The sequence below is a fragment of the Archocentrus centrarchus genome, chromosome 22, assembly GCF_007364275.1.
Source record: "Archocentrus centrarchus isolate MPI-CPG fArcCen1 chromosome 22, fArcCen1, whole genome shotgun sequence".
NCBI lineage: Eukaryota > Metazoa > Chordata > Actinopteri > Cichliformes > Cichlidae > Archocentrus > Archocentrus centrarchus.
This window is the reverse complement of record NC_044367.1, coordinates 9,271,665-9,287,731: the sequence shown is the minus strand read 5'-3', so window position 1 is coordinate 9,287,731 and position 16,067 is coordinate 9,271,665. Positions and strand designations below refer to the sequence as shown.

At 40.6% G+C, this 16,067-nt stretch overlaps 1 protein-coding gene across 1 annotated transcript in view; it reads right to left on the bottom strand.

The window, feature by feature from the left end:
- dnajc17 (DnaJ (Hsp40) homolog, subfamily C, member 17) overlaps positions 1-13,148 on the bottom strand; it is a 34,645-nt gene extending 21,497 nt beyond the window's left edge. The window contains exons 1-5 of the mRNA XM_030718800.1: positions 12,917-13,148; positions 3,569-3,638; positions 776-834; positions 607-694; positions 442-518 (exon numbers count right to left, since the gene is read on the bottom strand). Coding sequence (XP_030574660.1) covers positions 442-518; positions 607-694; positions 776-834; positions 3,569-3,638; positions 12,917-12,997 — 375 coding nt within the window. The 5' untranslated portion in view covers positions 12,998-13,148. The remainder of the gene's footprint in view (positions 1-441; positions 519-606; positions 695-775; positions 835-3,568; positions 3,639-12,916) is intronic.
- Positions 13,149-16,067: the final 2,919 nt, after the last annotated feature.

The window sequence follows — 16,067 nt, the reverse complement described above, 5'->3', positions numbered from 1 at the left end:
AACCAATCCTTCCAATGCACATCGTCCCTTATGTGCATGTATAAAGCTCAATGAGCACACGCAGTTACTCACACTGGAAGTATGCACACTATTTTTATTTATGGATGTTCTGCACAAACTGCATCGAGTCATGCAATATCACCTAATGGTCTTACTGATAATTATGACATGTCTGTGAAAAAAAGAGGAGCTCTCCGATAGAGCCTTTGTTCCTGACCCAAATATTTGGACGATTTCAACTCAATCGGGAAAAAGTATTTGACGAAAAACAGAATAAAAACACCTGGCTGCACTTTATAGTTTCCTGGATGCACTGGAATACCTTTTTCCCAGTACAGCACTGATGCCTGCAGTATACTGAAATTTTTTATTTTCTTCATCCTCCCCAGGCAAAGTGTTGCGCAGTATCTTTGCTAATATGGTTTCTATAAAATACAATACCTCTTCTTCAAGTGTTCTAGTGATTTGCACCTCCTCCTGGCTTTGAGCTTCCGCTTGTCGCTCTCTGGCCTCCAAGTCTGTCAAAACGACACACACAAACTAGTCCATACACAAGACACTTAATCACAATCTCTGGGATGCTGTAGGATTTGGAAAATGACTCACCAAGCTTAATTTTCTTTCTTTTATCATCTAGTTTCTTGTTTCTTTCTTCTGCTTGTTTTTTGGCAGCACATATTTTGTCATAAGCAGCCTGAAAACATCATCAGACATCAAGGTTACTCTGTGAATGCTAGCATCCATATTACAGGTTGAAAGGCACAGGTGAGCTTACCTTGGCAGCAGCATCTGTTAGCACCTCAAGAGCCTGAGATAACTGGTGGAAGAGCTCCACTAGAAGAAAGAAATAAGAAAAAAAGTTTATCCTATTATTGCTTTCAATTTTTAACTTGTGGAATATGACCTACAGTGAGGGGGGGTTATTTCATCCCCTGCTGTATTTGTAAGTTTGTTCACTTCCAAAAAAACGAACAGTCTCCAATTTTTATGGTGGTTTCATTTTAATGGAGAGAGACAGAATATCAACCAACAATCCAGAAAAAACATATTACACAAAAAGTTATTAAAATTTCTTGTAGTTGGTTTCCAGGTTTTCACACATCTCAGGAGGGGATTTTGGCCCCCTCCTCTTTACGGAAACTCTCTAAAGCCTTTAGATTTCTTGGCTGTCACTTAGCAATTTGAAGCATCAGCTCCTGTCACAGATTTTCTTTAGGACTGACATCTGGAGACTGGCTAGGCCACTCCATGTGCTTTTTCTTTAGCCACTCCTTTGTTGACTTGGTGATATGTTTTGGGTCATTGCCCATCTTCAGTGTTCTGGCTGACGGAAGGAGGTTCTCATCCAAGATCTTACGGTATCTTGGATGGCCCATTCCAGCCTTGTGCAGGTTTACAGTCTTGTCCCTGATGCCCTTTGACAGCTGTTTGGTCTTCCCCATGGTGGTGGAGAGGTTGAAATGGAAGAAATTAATTCTGGAAAGGTGTGCTTTATACACATAACGAGCTGAGATCAGGAGGATTTGCAATTAATTGATTGATTGGCTGACAGATTGTAATCTGTGTGCCACATGGATACAGCCAATCTGTGGGAGCCGGAATTCTGGATGGGTTGTAGGGAATCAAATACTTATTTCTCTCAATAACATGCAAATCAATTTATAACTTTCATGTAATGTGTTTATTTGGTTGATGTTCTGTCTCTCTCTCTCCAATAAAATAAAACTACCATAAAAATTAGAGACTGTTCATGTCTTTGGAAGTGAGCAAACTTACAAATTCAGCAGGGGATCAAATAATTATTTCCCCAGAGTGAATCAAAAAGAAAAATGTGGCTAAAATGTAACTAAAATTTGATTGGTAATTGTGTCAGTTTGACACAAAAAAAAGACAGATTCTGAAATTATTCTGAAAATAGGAAACTAGCAAAATAAACAGCACAATATCTACAGGACAAGCAGTATTATGTTTATGAACGCCTCGAGATGATGGGACATGGAGCTAATACAAACTGCGACATTTCGTGTCTCAAAATTTGCCGCAGGTCTCACGAAACTTGTTTCCTCTAATGACACAGCTATGCATTCCCTTGGCTCCCCTGCTGCAAATACCGCTACACCAGTTGTCATTTAACCCACACGCACAGACAAATGTACACTGGAAGACCGCAATCCCCCCAGCTTGTCCTCCAAACAGCACATTACTGCACGATACTAGCCAGGCATAATCATTCACTTATGGGAGGCCTAACAGACTGATACTATTACTCCCTGTGGGGACTGGCATTGCACACTAACAGAAGGCTCTCAAGATCATGCTGCCAGCAGAGGCGGTCAGGTTACCTACATTCATATAATGGGCTGGAACGAAATCCAACTGGGGGAAACCTGCCATGCCCACCAGGCAGCTCAGAGTGTCACAATATGGGGCACTGAGGGGGAAAAAATGGATAGTGGGGGGTATCTTCAATCAGTTAAGAATTGTGACCCCTATGTCACCTCTTACTTGCATACAACCCTCCCCCGAGGGGCAGCAAGTCCCGAGACTTGCTCCGCTCTCGTGCGATAGAGTCCAATTCTCTTCATGCGCGGGTTCAAGTGCTGAGGCACTCCAAACCACTACTTTTCCATTTCTGGGAAACCGACCCCCTGCTTTTGTGTTATCCCTCTCAACCCTACCAATTTCCTTTTTTTCTGACATAATCAGGAATTGTCTGAACCATCCAGCAACCACATAAACCTCACTTGAAAACATACCTCATGACCAGCTTTTTGTCCAAGGTGCATTTTTCCCCTATTGACAAAAAGCTACACTGAGATTTTCTGGTCTAATTGCTGACATGCTGGTTGGCACCAAGCTGCAGAAGGACACATGAACCCAGGGAGGACAGAGTGTGGAAACACTGGTTGGGGATGGTGGGGAAGGTGAGGATGGTGATGCTGGCCATGTTTTTCTAGCTAGAAAGCCAGCGGCAGAAACATGTGCTGGTTGCCTTGTGACAGACTGCTGTGGCGAGGATGTCTGGCAGAGTTTTAACTCTGTGAGAATTTTACTCTAAAGCATTCATTTCTGGCCCTGCAGCTTAATGGCAACTCAGTCAGATGGTTATAACCAATTCTTCAGTGTCAGAGGTTTGCGCCTCAGAGCTTAGACAACTCATGAACTTGAGACAGTCAGGTAGAGAATTTGTCTGATGTTGACCTTCCTCCCACGCGGCACACAAAAGTAGATATTGGCTTCAAATGCATTCTCACTGCTCCGTTGGGTTTAGGAGAGGGTACTTCCTGGATAAAGTATGCAGGAGGGAGGACAGATAAAGCACACTCACCCACTCTGAAGCCAACACTTACCTCTGCTATTTTATTTATTTTTTTTTTTTTAAACACGGCCATAGCTAGAAATCCAAAAGACGTGGACCTACACCACTGAACTGGGAGGTTAGGAGCTTTTATGCGTCCAATTATTTGCATTTTCATATGCACCTCTGTCAGATAATGTCTAGAAAAGTTCAGGGTAGTAGTGCATGTGACAAAACAGTACAATCAAGAACAAAAACTCTCTCACTCACCTGCTTTTGGGTTGTCTGGGTTCTTGTCTGGATGGCATGTCAAGGCTTTCTGTCGATATGCTTTCTTGATCTGAAAGAAAAGGAAGGAAAAAGCCAAACATGAAGAGAGGAAAATGCTGATTAGGACACAGAGAAAATGAATCATTCCCTTAGCCTCCTGAGACCCAAGCTCTTGTTTGGGTCTCAGCATTTCTAATGCATTTCTAATTTCTCCTAGCTATTTGGGATAAGTTGGACCTCATGAGTGCGAAAACTAAGAATAACCTTTGAACAGAAAGCCATTAGAGAAAAAAAAAAGTATGTTCTCATATGGGAACAACAGGCTTATTTTACAGCACAATGCAATAAAATCACCATTGGTTAAGAAAGTATAAAACACTTTACTGAGCAGAATAAAGTACAAAAGGAAAGAGTCAAAATATTATGTCCCCATATGAGGTCGCGGGGTCTCAGGAGGTTAAGCACAGATTTTAGGCACCATGTAATAACACAATTCTTGCTCTCCATATGAATTATTTTATTGTTGACACTGGCCTAGAATTGTGACTGAAAAAGTTATGACCTCATTGAAATAATGCCAAAGACAGTAACAGCCTGACATAAAAACATCTGAGGTGAAATGTGGTCTGTAATGGGATTGTTTTGTTTGGATCAAATTGAAACTTTAAGCTAATCCTGTGTTTTGTGTCCTTTTGACATGTCCTTAATGGCTTCTAACCACTGTGGTACAATACTGCACTGTACAAGAATTCCAAACTACTCTCAGGCCCATTGTCAGCTTACAAGACAAATGTGGAGTTGCAACCTAGCATTAGAGTATCTTTATTCAAACAATATTAGATATGTTGGAAAAAAATGGAAAAAAAAAAAAAAAAAAGTCAAATGCAGCCTGAAATTAAAAACCTTTGGCGGGGGGTAAGCCATATGAGGTTTTAGTTATAACTGATTTTTTTTTCAAAACTCTGGGTCACTGCTTGGAACATTAACCATTCATTGGTCCTTCCAGGGATCACTTAAATGGCAAAGTAGTTTTTATTAGACGTCTGTTTCTTTTAAAAATGAAGGGAAGCAGGAAAATTACAGCAGAGACCAGAGGGGGCTGTAGAGTCCAGCGCTTGAGATTTCTGCACAACCTCAAAAGCACATGCTCATATACAGTATATGCATTGCATGCTAAAGTTTTGGCACATATACACACACACACACACACACACACACACAAGCTCACACTCAAGCACAGACCAAACACAAACACTGACATGTGCTTTCTCACCAGTCTTAATCAGTCATGCCAACATTCTGGATGTTTTCAAATTCTCCCTCTCAGCGAAAGTAAGTCTCCGGCCAGGATGCTTCAGGCCACAAAAATTGGGAGCCCCCTTCCTTCATGTCTGGGAAGCGTTTGCATTGGATGTATTGTCTTCTGGCATATGCAGTGTTTCCCTGTAATTTGTATTGCAGTTTTATCTCTAGAATGCACGCCAAAGCATACAGAGCTGACTTTATGGGGTGGGGGGTGGGGGTACGCATGATAGTGTAATCCATCAGTGTCCAGGCTTTTTTTTTTAACTGCGACTCCAATGAGTCTCCATGACAGTCAAGATACTCAGTCACACATTAGGATGATGCCCACTGTCCAGGGCACAAGAGCTTAACCTCTGCTTGATTTTATGAGCAAAACAAGCCTCCAGTGAACCCTCTGGAGTCTAGGTCTTTTTTTCTTTTTTTTTTGCATTATTGTTCCAACAGTAAATGAGAACTTGGTTCAGTGAGAGGGCTTTGAGAGACTAGACATCATTAAAGGATATTTAGTCCTGCTGCTTGGCACACACAGCGCTCCTACAGATTGCGACTGACACGCAGGGCTGTGGACTAGAACCAAACACATATGCTTACTGTTGGCCTAAGCCTGCTTCCACTTTTTCACCTCCCTCGGTCTATTTTTTTGCTTTCTTTTCAATGCACTCCCCATTATTTTCAGAGCTTTTCAGTAAGGTACAGATGTGTACCTGTGAAAACTCAAGTTTGGCTTAAGAAATCACTGAAATAGTGCTGCTCCTCTTTGGGAACAAGAACAAGGCCCAAAAAAAAAAAAAAAAAAGGCCGCGGTGGGTGCTATTCTGTCCTTTTCCACCGTGCCACTGTAAGGAATTGTTTTCCATGAATTTCCACAAAACACCAAGCAATTTGCTCAAACCATGCAAACCATTATTGTGAGCAAGCCTTTTTTTATTTGTCCTCTTTTTAAAATCGGTGTTACATAATCTTCCGATGGTAATGCAATTTAAGAGGAGACTAAAATAAATCTGCACTGCATTAATGTCATTTTTGACAAGAATTAATGCACCTTGATGCTCACTGTAATGCACTGGACCATACTGAAAATTTGAATGTGTGTGAAATTTTGTTATGCCATAGAGGACAGATGCCCAAACTATTACATAAAAAAAAAAAACATACAAACTATGTGAATTTCTTTTTAGTCTCTTTTTATTTGGAAATATCAATGATGTTTGGATTGTTAGTAAAGTGCAAAATAGGGACTTGAAATAATCAAAGCTATGCAATGTGGTTTCAAATGGCACCAGTCTGTATCTGGGGTAATAACCAAATATAAACAATTTTTCTGAACCTTTGAAACCCAGTGTTAGCAGCAAATATTTGGAAGAGCTATGCCTCACTTTAGCTTAGGCCACTGTTGTACAAGGGTGGGCTGAAAAGTTCACCAGCTGACCAAGAAGGAGTTATCATACAGTACATACAGTAATTAAATTTGGCATGCCTTAAATTCAACCTTTACTGATGCTAACTGCATGTTTTCTTTCCAGATGAAGCCACACTGGATACAGAATTGAAGACTTGAAGTAGTACTAGAGACATTTTCTGAAAATGGATCAAATTTAGCACTATAGGGTTATCAAATATCTGCAGAAAAAGGGGTTAGCCCCCCAAGGACAATTCATGCTGACATGGTTGCTACATTAGGGGATGATGCTCCAGCTTTATCAACTATGCAAAAGTGGGCAGGTGAACTCAAGAGGGGTAGTAAGAGAGCCTTGAAGATGACCCAAGGTCCGGACGTCCTGCCACAGCCACCACCCAAGAAAACATTGACCGTGTTCCCCACATGGTGATGGATGACAGACGTTTAACTGTTAATCAGATAGCTAATGCTGTAAGCATCTCCTGTGAACATTCTCCATAAACTTGGCATGTCAAAGGTTTCCGCTCGGTGGGTGCACACCAGGCTGGTCGCGACGCACGTGAACTTGGCACTTTTTGAAGCAAATCCAGCCGGTTTTCTTGAAAATTTCCTCACCCAAGATAATAGTTAGGTTCAACACTTTGAGCCAGAGACCAAATGGCAGTCCATGCAGTGGAAACACCCATCTTCTCCCCCACCAATGAAGGCCAAGGTGGTGTCATTGGCAGGGAAGGTGATGGTCTCCGTCTTCTGGGATGTGTTCATTGACTACCTTCAAAAAGGCAATACTATCAATGGGAAATACTATGCCAACTTGCTGAGGCATCTGCGAAAGGCACTCAAGTCAAAACAGCCTGGAAAACTGACAAAGGGGGTCCTGTTTCACCAGGACGATGCTCCTGCACACAAGTCCGTGGTTGCAATGGCTGCCGTGCACGACTGTGGCTTTGAGCTGGTTGATCACCCTCCATATTTTCCTGATTTGACACCATCTGATTATTTTCTGTTCCACAACATGAAAAAACACTTGGCTGGGAGTGTGTGGACTGCAGGGGAGGCTATTTGGAAAAATAAAACACATTTGGTCAAGTCTGACCATTGCATCGTGGTCAGTCTATGAACTTTCAGCCCACCCGCATACTTCCATACATTCGCTAAGGGCTATTTTTCATTCAATATAAATGAAATGACAACTTTCTCCTAACAGATTTGGAAACACATTTAGGAAGGTGAAATAAGAGTACAATCATTTTGATGAAATTCAATAAAATTCTGCATAATTCATATGTTTTTTAAAACATTCGGTCAGCTTAACCATCTGGACCATGTGCCTTACCACTTTGCATCATCACTAATACATTAATGATTTGTGTATGTTGTAATGGGAGTTCAATCTCAGCCTTATCCATTGTTTTTGTAAAAGGGGCCCAGAGACTGTCGAATGTTCCACATCATTACTGTGATTTGGGTCAATAGTTAGCTCACTATTTAGTTTCCTCATTTAACAAATTTGTGGTGTAACCAATCAGTGTTTAAGTCCTTGTGCTGAAAGAGGCCCGGTATTGTTGCCATGCTCACAGACTTATCCATGTGATTTTAACAAAAGTCATTCTTTATTTTCAGCTGATAAATTGTATTAAATTTTGCAGTCCATAAAGGAACGGGTGACAGAGCACTGAGCAGCTACTGCACTGATTTAGCAAGCAAATGTTTTTGAACTTGTAGCATTTCATCAATTTTAGCCTAATAAGGTCAAATTGGACCTCAGATTGCAGCATTCAGGATTTCCTGAAGCACTGAGGGAAACTATTACCTTTTTAATAGAATTTATAAAGTTGTCAGTTAAAAATTAACCAATTATAATCCAGTAAAGTTTTGTCTGATTTCCTAAAAAGGCTTTTGATCTGTGAACACAATTTCCCGTGCCATGCAGGTTAAACCTCTATCATGCAAAGAAGCAGCCACATGTGAATATGATTCAGAAACACTGCTGTCTTCTCGGGGCCAAAGCTCATTTAAAATGGACTAAGGCAAAGTGGAAAACTGTTCTGTGGTCAGACATATCAAAATTTGAAATACTTTGTGGAAAATATGGACGGTGTCCAGACTAAAGGGGACGGGGACCATGTATCTTGTTATCAGCGCTGAGTTCAAAAGCCTGCACCTCTGATGGTATGGGGGTGCATTAGTGCCTACTGAATTGGCAACTTGCTCATCTGGAAGGGCACCATCAATGCTAAAAGGTATATACAGGTTTTAGAGCAACCTCTGCTCCCATCCAGATGAGGTCTTTTTCAGGGAAGGCCTTCCATATTTCAGAAAGACAATTCTAAACCACATACTGAGCTAGAATCCTATATCAGACAAGAACGGGACAGCATTCCTCTCCCAACTTTTTTGAACTGGGGTTATAGACTAGATTACTTCTTTATTGGTAAAACATTTTCTCCCTTGGTTACAACAGGTGAATATTTAACCGACTCAAATCAGATTATGCTCCTTTCATTTGATGCACTGAGGAAAAGCAAAAATAAAAACCCCTTCCATTTGATCCATAAAGACTGTGCATCTTGGCCATTTTGAGGGGATAATAAAATTAAGATAATCCATTAATGGATGTATGTAGTGCACGTATTTATAGTTTAAAGATGTATTCATCTTTCCTATAAATTTATCACCATCCAAATGTGGGTTGTATGCATAAAACAAAACATTGTATAAGTAGGAAAAATAGCCCAGACACGATAACAATTAATTGCAGCAGTAATCTTTCTTTACTCAGAAATGCAGAAATGGATGCCAAAAACAGGGTAACAGAGTTCACCATGAAGATAAGTACGAGTGATGTGAAATAAAAGCAGTCTTAAAAAGAAAAAAAAAAAAAATCACCAATATGCTCCTTTATGAGTTTATACTGTGTCCTTAATTCACATTCAGTCAGATTCTCACATTCATCACCTGCACTTATATGACAAGATAAACATGTCTCCTCCACATCTTCAGTAACAGCAGATGTTTGCCATTGCCGGGAAATACATCTGGCCAGCTGAGTTGTTTGACAAGTACAACCTGTCATCAGTGAAGTTGCTCTGGTGGACAGCAGCCATCTTGCATGTCATCGTAACTCCCTTTCTCTCCACCCCCTCCTCCCTTCTTTTCCTTTTCACTCCCTCTAGGATCCTTCACCCTATCTTGTCTCTACTGTGACTCCAGAGCTGTTTGGTTAAATAATGCATGATTACTCCCATCAATGCCATAACACGCAAGCTTTAATTGATGCTGGAAGACCCTGAGCCCGCTGGTCCTCCACACTAGGAGCCAAAGCAGCACAGCGTTTGAGAGATTAGCACATGTGCGCATACGTCTCCAATTGAAGGGCATCTTCTTACAAAACTAATCCAGCCAATTACTGCACCAATTATCTTTGTGTAGTTCACCATGACCTTACTTGACTGGCTCTCAAATCTATTAGTTGTAGGAAAAAATTACAAACAGAAGAACTCCTGGACTAAAACCCAACTGCTGTCCCTTTGTGCTTATAGATGATCAAAACTGTATTTAATTCTACTGTATCTTCTGTCTATCGCAATTCAAAATTTTCTACGTTGTCATATGCCAATTTTCCTCGTTTCATGCATGAGACAGACTAAATGGAAAAAATCTTAACTATTTCCCAAACTCCTGTTTGTGGAAGGAGGAACCACAAGATTAAGAAAAGACTACAAACGTGGAGTAGCAGGCCAACAGTAGCCTAATGGTTAGTGCCTGGCTAAAAAAAAAAAACGACCTGATACCCATTTGCTGCAGTTTAGCTGCATACTCACAGCTTGTCCTCATTACACCAGTTTTTGGTGCCAATTATAGCTGACAAACTGGTCCTGGTGTGGAGGCCCTAGCCTGTGCAGATGATTAACTGCCTGATCTGCCATGGACCCATCATCCTTAAATACAACGTGTTACTATTTATGTCACTTTATCAGCTAGAAGAAAATAACCAACTACCACAGAGAAAGAAAGATAGAGGCAAAAGTAAAAAAGAAAAACTGAGGGTGAGGAGGAGAAACGGTGAAGAAGATCTGTTTGTCAAAGCTGGAAAGAAACCCAGCCCACAATCAAAACTGAGGATGAGTCTTCTCTCTATGGTCCTCAACTAGCAGCTGCACGTGGACCTAGACAAACAGCTGAAGTTGCTGCAAAACACTCTCATGACATCATAATCATCTCTGAGGCGACAAAACACTTGATTATTCTGGAACTTACAGAGTCCTGGGAAGAGCGAACGAGAAGGAGTGCACAGAGTAGTAGGAGCTGTTAGAGAAATGCCAGGACACAGGCTGGAGAATGCTGACTAGAGGTTTTGCATGACAGTCACTCTACATAGTTCTTAAGCAACTGGGCAATGCAGAAGAGAGGAGGAGGAGGGCCATTAAATCCATGAGTGAAACTGCAGAGAAAGCCACTAGAAGAAAGATGATCCATGGATGGTTGCTGCTGAGACACAATTCAGGGCTTGGTCAACCCCAGCTGGGTCACATGGGCGAGGGTATCTGATGCTTAAAGACACGAAACACCTCATGACTCCAGGAACATCAATGAAAATGCATCTTGCACACAGTGACAAATTGTAAATGACCGTGTGTGCACATGCTTCTTGATGCAAACCACACAGAACATCCAGTCACACTGTCATAAATAAATATGCTTTAACCAATAATCAAACCAAATCAAATCAATAATAGTAAACTAACTAACTGATCTAAAAAATGTATTCTTTGGGTTTAATCTATGTCTTCATTTATAACTGGTTTGTCTGATTTAATATATATGACTATATGACTATATAACTGTGGAATACATATTAGTGTACTAAAAATAAATTGCATGGAAATGCTGTCCTGGTTGCATTGGTGATGATGTTCCCATTCCCAAGCGCACTGCAGAATGTGCTTATAATCTTAATGTGCCTATTCTGACAAAGCAAAGACTCAAAGATTGAAAAGAAAAAAAAATAAAATAAAAAATCATCAGCGGGGGCGTTGGGTTTACAATGAACTATTACAATGCAATGAAATCACCTGTCCTTGGATGCTCTGAGTGGAAGTAAACCATTCAAGCATGTAGTTACTGCAACACATTAGGTAAAAGGTACATTAAAATTTAAGTAGCTGAATAAACCACAAGAAATTTTGTGTGGTCTTGGCTGTGGACGAGCAATCTGCGGTAGGTACAAGTGTTTAACTGGTGGCTAGCCTTTAGCAAAAGCCTTCCCTAGCATAATGCAAACCCCATGAAGTCATTAAATCATAAGCTCTGACATGCCAGTTTCCCCAGCATTTATCAGCCAGTTAAGCACAGCAAAATGTCAGCAGCATAGAAAGAGATGCTAAAGAGAAACAGGGGAACATGAAGTATGCAAATCCCCTACGTCAAGGCAGTGTTTTACAAGCTATGGCTAAACCCACATAAACAGGCTCTGGGATGAGCTTCTTCCTCTTTCTCTTTGATAAACAGTTTGCCTAATAGCTGGGATAGAGCAGCAGGCCAAAAAAACTGGGATAAGTAGCAAATCTGATGACATCCCTCTTCACACACTTGATTGATTTTTGAGCCCCCCCAGACTCAATGCGCTTACACATACACAAAAACCCCACTATCTCTCCCGGCCATCAACAGACCTCACAGAGTCAGCCGTCTCCCATTGGAGCCTCAATTCTGCCCAAGCCACAACCGCCAACTTCCTCAAAGATAATCCTCCTGGGAGGACAGAACTTTGAATTCCAATTAAGAAATTAACTGCTTCCCTCATTTTGGCAGCAATTTTAATTTCCCTTCAGGCCTGCAGATTCTGGATTGTGGAAACAGTGAGGTGAGGTGGTTGTAGGGAAAATGCTTGAAACGCTCTGCCCTGGGAAATGAAATATATCAGAGAGGTAGAGAAATGCTCCCAGAGTTTATTGAAAAATGTATGCAAGTGCAAACATAATTCAACCAAAACTCTGTTTCCAATATGCAGAGGAGAACAAACATGTGTAACTAGGAAAGCACATGTAATCACATGTTTTCAGATGTAATCACGTTACCGCTCCCAGCTTATATGAGATAAGAGTTTTGGTTTAACTGCAGTTTTTTTTTTTTTTATAAACATACTCAAATTAACAACTTAAATTCACACCCACACTATAATCGTACTTTCATTCTAAAGGACTTTTATGTCAATGCAGAATACTAAAGGTTTGCTTGATGCAACATCCCCACTCAGTGGCCTATTCAGTGCATCACAACGGTGTAAATTAACCATTAGCCGGTTTGTCTGTTTTACTGCATATCCACGGTTCTGCTGGACCTAAGACTTTTCTAGATTTATCTGTCGCTTATCTCATACGCGTTATTTTACACACATACGATTAAAAAAAAATAAAAAAAGCACCATAAGCTTCATCGCTGTCATAGCCTGCTCCTGTTTGCTAACAAAAATGTTCTCCCACAACAGATTTGTATCATTTAACACTTGGAAATAACCTGTCTGCCCAATCAAAACAGCAGGTTCCTGCTTATGACACGCTACTAACAAGCATGGCTCTGTTAACACGGCTTTTTAATCGCAATAACTAACGCTGGCTTTAACTGCTAGCTCATTTACACACCTCTTTCGTTGTAGCGGTGTTGTCAATGCCGAGTAAACCGTACAGGTCCATCTGTAGGATATCCTTAGCCTTTCCGGACATTTCTGTCAAAGCGAGTTACGGTACCAATACAGAAAAAAATGAATATAGCACTCTTACTACAGTCGTTTTGCTAATTTAGCTGTATGTTGTGATTCCGGGCAGCATGAGTATGACGCTAATGACCTTTCACCCAGGATGGGCATTGCAAACTGGGTAGTGTAGTTTTTTTTTCCGCGTTGCCTTTTTCGCCACAGATGCGAGGGCCAGTTCACTCACAGAAATTGTTAACATTTTTTACTGTTGCATTTATTATTTTTATGTCGTATACATGCTGTTTGGGGTTTTTTTTTTTTTTTCTTTTTTAAATTTTGACCCATCTGTGGACACTTCATCCGTGACAAATCAGCTATCCCATGTTTCAGTGCATAGGTGGCTATTTTTATCTTCAGTTCAGGTGTGAAATTGGTTATTTAGAACAAAATCCTGCCTGAAATAAAAAGGCTTACTGTGTATTTGATCGTAATTAGAATACAGCATAGGCAAGACAATTATTTGTAAATCAAAATCCGTTTTTTAATAAAAGAGATTTCCTGTTCCACCCTAAAAAAAAAAAAAAATGCCTGTTTTAATGTCAGCAAATAGTTCACATTATCATGGTTTTGCTGGTTTTGTTTGGTTTGTTTTTACTGAGTATTGATAATACTCAAAGGACAAATGTAGGCTCCTTGTTTTCATTAATTTTACACTTAAACGCCTAACAAACATACTTGCCTAGGCTCCCTCAAAATGTTTTGACATTCAGTCTTGGGCAAGAAACTTAACGGCTCATCAGATTGTTTCAACAAGACCAGAGCGCCCCCTGGTGAACACATTCTATATCAGCAATTCTATCTACAAATGATTCCTGATGGTACAGCAGCGTTAACATTTTTATGTTTGTTTGAGTAGTTGAAAGCTCGCCAAGGATTTTGTCTACAAAAGCTGTGTTTATATCGATTTGGGCACTCAGGCTCCTCCTTTGTTTTCATTTGGATTCACGGTGTGGTCTGCTTAGCTGTTACTGTAACTAATTAAACTTGCTCCAGCATGTCGCAGTTGCGAAATGCAAGCAGAAACCTCAGTGCTATTGTTTGGACCTTCAAAAAGAGATGATCTGGTATTATTGTTGTTTTCCAGATATGAATCCATCTGTGGCCTAATGTTATATGAACAGGTTTTACATGTCTGTTACGTGCAGAAAGAGCTCTATTTTATGCGGGGAAATTTAAGAAAAAGCCGCTGGTTATTTACAAAGGAATTTTAGCCCGCTCTTCTTTACAGCATTGCTTTAGTTCATTAACTTTTCAGGTTCATCGATTCATCGATGTGCAGCTTTCTTAAAGTCCCACTGCAACATCTGATTCAGGTTGAGGTCTGCACTTTGAGCAGGGCATTGCTACACTTTGACTTCTTTCTTTTTCAGCCACTCTATTGTAGATCCCAATGTCCTGTTGCATGATGGCAAAGCTTCAGCTGTCAGACAAATGGCCTCACATGACTCTAGAACTTTGGTATACAGAGGAGTTGATGTTCAACTCAATGACTGCGAGGTGCTGAGGTCCTATAGCTGCAGGACAAGCCCGACACATTACCCCTCTAACACGGAGTTTGACAGTGCGAGGTGTTTGTGCTGATATGTTGCATTTGGTTTTGTGTATTATGGCCAAACATCTCCACTTTGACCTCATCTGTCCAAAGCACATTGTTCCAAAGGTTTTGTGGTTTGTTCAGAAGCAGCTTTGCAAATCTAAGCCATTTTGACACATTGTTTTTAGAGAGAAGAGGATTTCTCCTGGCAACCCTTCCAAACAAGCCATATACTTGTTCAGGCTTTTTCTAATCATTTAATATGCTATCTGAGGCCTGTAGAGTCTGAGATGTAACTCTTGGACTTTTTCCATTTCTCTGAGGATTGCACCATCTGACCTTGGGGTGAATTAGCTGGGATGTCCACTGCTGATAAGAGTGGCAGCTGTCTTGAGTGTTTTTCCCTTGTGAATCATCTTTCTCAGAGTCAAATGATTGACAGGGTGTAACAATTGCTTCTCTAAGATCATTGCTGATGTCTTCCTCTTTGGCGTTGTATTGACTCACACCCGAATGCTCCAGACCTGCAAACTGCTAAAACCTCTGCTGTTATAGAGGTCCTCACACCTGCTGATGATCAATTAAGCGGATTTGACATGCAGCACCTGGTTTAGTGGGTTTAGTTTTTCCACACACTGCTTCTTTTTTTTTCACAACATATCAAAGGCTGAAAGTGAGAAGTTTATAGTTATCTGTAAAATATTTTTGCTTATATTTAATATGATGATGGTGATTTCCTTTGAAAGTTGGGACGGGGGGGGGGGGGGGTGTTGCAATAAGTAATTATGTTGCACAACAACTTCATATACTGAAAGCTAAGGAGGCAAATTTCTATTTTCTAAGCAAAATATTTTTCCATTCTTGCATTACATAAGAAATTCAGCTGCTCAGCAGTTTACTGTCCCTTTTGTTGGATTTCCATGACATAATGTACCAAATGTTTTCAGTTTATGGGAGGTCAGACTCTCCAGTTTTACACAAGACACCCTTCAGAGCCGTACTGCTACGTGGTTTGGAATTGTCTTGCTGAAACAAGTAAGGCATTCCCTAATAAGACCTCATCCTGATGGGAGCATTGGACCTTCAAAGCAAGTTTTTTTTTTACACAACTTTTCCAACATTTTTTGCCTCAGCCTTTGCTTGAATCAAATTTAAAATGAGCATCATCTTCTTCTTTCAGCTGCTGCCTTTTGGACTCACCACAGCGGATCTGCCTCCATCTCACCCTGTCCCTAGCATCCTCCTCTGTCACACCAAACCTCTGCACACCTTCCTTCACTACATCCATGAACCTTCTCTGTGGTTTTCCTCTTTTCCTCCTCCCTAACAGCTCCATGTTCAACATCCTTTCTCCAATATACACTCCTCATCAAAATCTTAAGACCAGTTAAAAAATTGCAAGAATTTGCATTTTGCACTATTGGATCTTTAGAAGGTTCTAAGTAGAGCTTCACAACGCTTAAAGAAGAAATCGGTGCAAGAGACAAAAACTTTTGAGCAGGGA